The sequence below is a fragment of the Syngnathus scovelli genome, chromosome 13 (genome assembly GCF_024217435.2).
Source record: "Syngnathus scovelli strain Florida chromosome 13, RoL_Ssco_1.2, whole genome shotgun sequence".
NCBI lineage: Eukaryota > Metazoa > Chordata > Actinopteri > Syngnathiformes > Syngnathidae > Syngnathus > Syngnathus scovelli.
In genome coordinates, this window is record NC_090859.1 from 4,648,613 (window position 1) to 4,654,612 (window position 6,000).

A 6,000-nucleotide genomic window follows, 5' to 3' on the forward strand; every position below is an offset into this window, starting at 1 on the left:
TGTTTTTGGGTTTTTTTCGCAATTGACGCGTGCGCAAACAACGGCGCTAACAACACAACACTAACACGCTAGCTCGCGAGTTCCCTCCAATTGTCAGAACCCAGTTTTTTCTCTTAAACTCAAGAAAGGGTATAAAAAGGGCAGCTGGACATAGTAAAAATATTTTTTTTTTTAAAAAGTATCACTTTTTTTCCCCGATGACACACACACACACACACACACGCACGCACGCACGCACGCACGCACGCACACACACACACACACACACACACACACACACACACACACACACACACACACACACACACACACACACACACACACACACACACACACACACACACATATATATATATATATATATATATATATATATATATATATATATATACACATATATAGGGGCACAATATGAGCAATGAGCGATTACCTTACCAGCAGTCAGTGTGGGTCCTTAGGCAAGACCCTTAACGATACCGCCTACCTCAGAGATAATGAGAGTACAAGAAACGAAAGACATGCCGGCTCAGACGTCGCCCGGACAAACAAGGTCTGCGTCAGGTGCTGGGGAACCAGAGCACCCTGATGAAAAATGGGCTACTGGAACAAGACACAAATGGGCGAGATGCGAGAATAAGGATCTGTTGGAATGCTACTACTTCAGCAACCCGAGCGAGAGGGGTTACATGCGGAGAATGCGGGAACAATGGCAACTTCAATACCCACAGTCAACACTATCGGCCAAGCAACTAGTAGCTCAATGTTCCAATATCCATAAACGGCACCTGCTATCACACCTCGAGATTGATGAGATACAACACAAATGCCATAGCGAAGGCCAACCAGAGCACCAGGTCAGAGACGAGTTAAATCCATGTAAAAGCCCAGAGGTTGGGTACGAAACCCCAATAAGCACAATCAAGCTGAACGAGGCAGCAACTGACCTGAAGAACAAGATCACGGTGAGAATGAATGCTCGGGAACCTAGATGCACACTGCAGAGGCTAAGTGAAGTACCCTCAGAAAGTCTCCTAGAAGATGTGAATGCAGCATTGACAACAATTCCTACGGCTACCATCACTGAAACCAATGAGCTGATATACACCTCAGCAGCAGTGATCCTAGAAATGCTTGGCTACAAGAAGAATGACCATATGCGACCACAACAGTGCCCACCATGGAAGAGAAGGCTGGAGGCCAAAAATCAAGATAGCACGGAGAGAAGTGAGCCAAATGACAGAGGCCCAGAAAGGTGCAATGAAAAAGCAAGTTCCCAAGAAATACAGCCATATGCCCATACCTGAAGCACTCGAAACTGCCAAACAAAGACTCCAAGCCTTGGCCAGCCGCCTAAAGAGGTACACAAGAGAGAATGAAGCCAGACGAATAAACAGGTTGTTCACAACACAACCAGCGAAAGTGTACGCTCAGTGGCAGGGGAATAATAGCAGAGCAGACCCACCAAGGCTGGAAACTGAACAGTACTGGAAGGATATATGGGAGCGGGAGGCATCACATAAGAAGGATGCACAGTGGCTGGTGGCTCTGAGAAAGGACCACAGCAAGCTCCCTGAACAGAACCCAGTAACCATCACAGTGGCAGACATCCAGAGAAGAGTCTCAGGAATGAAAAACTGGACAGCACCAGGCCCTGACATGATCCACAGCTACTGGCTCAAGAAACTTACAACTCTCCATGAGCGCCTGGCAGCACAAATGAACCAGCTGCTAAGGGATGGGACTCACCCTGAATGGCTAACCCAAGGGCGTACGATCCTGATCCAGAAGGATCCATCCAAGGGTACAGTCCCATCCAACTACCGGCCAATCACCTGCCTCTCCACAACATGGAAGCTGATGTCGGGCATACTATCAGATAAGATCAGCAGGCACATGGATCAATACATGAGCACTGCTCAGAAAGGGATTGGTAAAAATACCAGAGGAGCAAAACATCAACTCCTGGTGGATAGAACAGTCACCCAAGACTGCAGAACTAGACGTACCAACCTGAGCACTGCCTGGATTGATTACAAGAAAGCATATGACTCAATGCCACATACTTGGATCACTGAATGCTTGAGGCTGTACAACATCAATGGGACTCTGAGAACCTTCATCGCCAACTCGATGAAACAGTGGAAAACCACACTTGAAGCCAATGGCAAGCCACTTGCACACATGACCATCAAATGTGGTATATACCAAGGAGACGCTCTGTCCCCAATGCTGTTCTGTATAGGACTGAACCCCCTCAGCCAAATAATCAACAAGACGGGCTATGGATACCAACTCAGGAATGGGGCCACCATCAGCCACCTCCTCTACATGGATGACATAAAGCTGTACGCTAAGAACGAGCGGGACATTGACTCCCTGATCCACACTACCAGGATCTACAGCTCTGACATCGGAATGTCATTCGGACTTGAGAAATGTGGCCGCATGGTGACTAAAAGAGGAAAGGTAATCCACACAGAGGGGGTCTCACTCCCAGAAGGAACAATAGCAGACATTGAGGACAACTACAAATACCTTGGAATTCCACAGGCAAATGGCAACCTTGACGAGGAAACAAGGAAAGCAGCCACAGCCAAATGCCTCCATCGAGTAAGGCAAGTCCTAAGAAGTCAGCTCAATGGCAAGAACAAGTCCCTAGCCATTAACAGCTACGCCCTACCAGTAATCAGGTACCCTGCAGGAATCATACGGTGGCCAAAGGAAGATATACAGACCACAGATATCAAGACACGGAAGCTCCTAACCATGCATGGAGGGTTCCATCCCAAGTCCAGCACCCTGAGACTGTACACTAGCCGTAAAGAAGGAGGCCGAGGACTAGCGAGCGTGAGAGCCACGATCCAAGATGAAACATCCAAGATCCATAAGTACATCAGGGATAAGGCCCCAACGGATGACGTGCTCAGTGAATGTCTCAGACAATGGGCATCAAAGGAAGATGAGGTGCTGGAGGGACCATCATGGGAGGACAAGCCCCTACATGGGATGTACCACCGAAACATAGCTGAAGTAGCTGATATCCAGAAATCCTACCAAATGGCTAGAAAGAGCTGGTCTGAAGGACAGCACAGAGGCACTGATCCTGGCTGCACAAGAACAGGCCTTGAGCACCAGAGCAATAGAGGCCCAAATCTACCACACCAGACAAGACCCCAGGTGTAGATTGTGCAAAGAAGGTCCTGAGACAATCCAGCACATAACTGCAGGGTGTAAGATGCTGGCAGGTAAAGCATACATGGAGCGCCATAACCAAGTAGCTGGAATAGTGTACAGGAACATCTGTGCAGAGTATGGACTGGAAGTCCCAAGATCCAAGTGGGAAACACCTCCAAAGGTGGTAGAGAATGACCAAGCCAAGATCCTCTGGGACTTCCAGATCCAGACAGACAGAATGGTAATGGCGAACCAACCGGACATTGTGGTGGTGGACAAAGAGCAGAGGAAAGCCGTTGTGGTTGACATAGCCATCCCAAATGATGGTAACATTAGGAAAAAGGAACATGAGAAACTTGAGAAATATCAAGGGCTCAGAGAAGAGCTGGAGAAGACCTGGAGAGTTAAGACTTCAGTGGTACCTGTGGTCATTGGAGCACTAGGGGCAGTAACCCCCAAACTGGAGGAGTGGCTGAAACAGATCCCAGGAAAAACATCTGACATCTCAGTCCAGAAAAGTGCAGTACTAGGAACAGCAAAGATACTGCGTAGAACCCTCAAGCTCCCAGGCCTCTGGTAGAGGACCCGAGCTTGAAGGGAAAAAGAGGCCACCCACGGGGGGTGAGGAAAATTTTTTTTTTTTTTTTTATATATACATATATATATATACATATAGATATATATACATACATATATATAGATAGATATATATACATACATATATATACATACATATATGTATACATACATATATATACATACATACATACATACATACATATATATATATATATATATACACACACACATATATATATATATATATATATATATATATATATATATATATATATATATATATATATATATATATATATATATATATATATATATATATGTATATATATATATAATTATATATTATATATATATATATTTTAGTGGGTAGATCTTTGTGACTTGGTCATTTCAAAAGTAGCTCGCGAGCTGAAAATGTTTGGGCACCCCTGATCCAAACCAAGTTCAATATGCGATAACACTCACTCTAAGAATCCAGGTTTGTGTTTAGACTCGTTGTGGTCACCAAACTGGATCTGACATTGATAACCGGCAAACTCACAGGCTTTGTCAAAGGAGACTGGATGAGACCCATTTAGAATGTCATCGCGGGCCTGTTTACAACACAAATGTACACACTTGGTTAACCTTTTAGTCAACATCAAGTAAATGGATATACCACTTGAGCTTTGTATGCAATCTTGTCCCTTGTAATAATTGCATTATTAACCAAGCATGAAGCCGCAATATAACCATAAATTAATCCTTCATCGACTCGTTGTAGACTTTAGGGCTGTGCATGAATTAGTGGGGATTCGAATTGAATGTGAAAAAGCAACAAATCATAATTGTAGGACTTGGATAAGACCAAATCTGATAACATTGCTGCATGTGTTGTACCTTGAATTCATGAGGCACAGGTATGTGGAAAGTGCACATGCGTTGTGGGTGGAGGTGTATGCACATGTATAGGAAATGTTAGCCAGCTAAAATAATAAATAAAGTCAATGAATATAGTCCCTCTTAGGCAGTATCAACACCATTGTCTTGCAACACTCACTCTGTCACACATGGCAACCAAGGGCATTAGCCACATCAGCCCAGGTGAGAGCGTCCCTCTAGTTAGCTTAGCTTTAGGATGCAGTTGGTCCATGAAAACAATATTTTTTTTTTCTTTTATAAAGAACACCAATAATAGCAAAAATGGCCCTGAATTCCACCTTTGGCCACCATGCGCAAACAATAGCCTAGTTTAGGTAAGTAATTTTAAAGTATAAAAAAATATAGATTTTCCAGAGTAAGAAGGATAAGAATATACTGGCGGCTCCGTGTCTAATTCCTCATTCTCTGGTTCAGAAACTTTTTACATACGTAGATTCCAGGCTTTAAAAGGGACTTTGGGATACCGCATGGTAACGATAGTGCTATAGACAGTGCTTGCCATTTCACTTTAACATTGAATTAGATTTTTTATCTGCTGGATTATATGTTTTGTTAGGAAAACTGCAATGGGTACATTTGGAGCCATTCGTTGCTGTCAACACAAATGGTGAATTGGGATTTTGAGCCCAAATACAAACTTGGCTCTACCTAGTAGTAGCAAGTAGCAAGCTATTGATTGCAACATTTGTTAAAATAGTGAGCAAGATCTTTTGCATAGCAACATTTCAATCGAGATTAAAGGAAAGCGTGTGATTTGTGTACCTGTACATAGAGAAGGTTGAGTTGTACGGGGTCTCTGGAGTCAACATTCTGATCTGAATAGAAGAACTTCCTCCTCAGCAACAACATTTCTGTCTCCTCAACACCTTGTTCTCTCAAAGTTCGCCCATGGTCCAACCAGTTTACTGTGGAACACAACTTCAGTCTAACCTACCCATTTCAACATTAGCACAATACAAACAGTTTAAAATGTTAGGAAATTAAATGCATGTATGCATCACATTTAACATTATTATATGTTGTCAAACTCATTCATAACGTCAAGATTAATTAGATGTTGAAAGCAAATCAACATCATACATTCATCATCTGTATGGAGCTTCTGCTTTAACTTCTCCATCTTCTTGTCATCTCGGAGCAGTGTTTTGTCTTTTTTAAGCGTGCCTGTGTTCTCCTCCTTCTTCTCTTCACCAACGTCTCGCACCAGTGAGTACTCGTCATAGTTTGTAATGCCTAAAATGACAAATTCCAGCTCTGTAAGATTTTTCAGGACTCAAAGCGGTTCTCAAGAGTGAATTGTGCAAAATATTTGACCTATTCTGGCAC

At 43.3% G+C, this 6,000-nt stretch overlaps 1 protein-coding gene across 3 annotated transcripts in view; it reads right to left on the minus strand.

The window, feature by feature from the left end:
- tln1 (talin 1) overlaps positions 1 to 6,000 on the minus strand; it is a 111,978-nt gene that overhangs the window by 86,620 nt on the left and 19,358 nt on the right. For all 3 annotated transcript variants that reach the window (XM_049738432.2, XM_049738431.2, XM_049738434.2), the window contains 4 exons: positions 5,989 to 6,000; positions 5,755 to 5,907; positions 5,437 to 5,579; positions 4,219 to 4,346 (listed from right to left, as the gene is read on the minus strand). The exon at positions 5,989 to 6,000 is cut by the window's right edge and continues 118 nt beyond it. In XM_049738432.2, coding sequence (XP_049594389.1) covers positions 4,219 to 4,346; positions 5,437 to 5,579; positions 5,755 to 5,907; positions 5,989 to 6,000 — 436 coding nt within the window. The remainder of the gene's footprint in view (positions 1 to 4,218; positions 4,347 to 5,436; positions 5,580 to 5,754; positions 5,908 to 5,988) is intronic.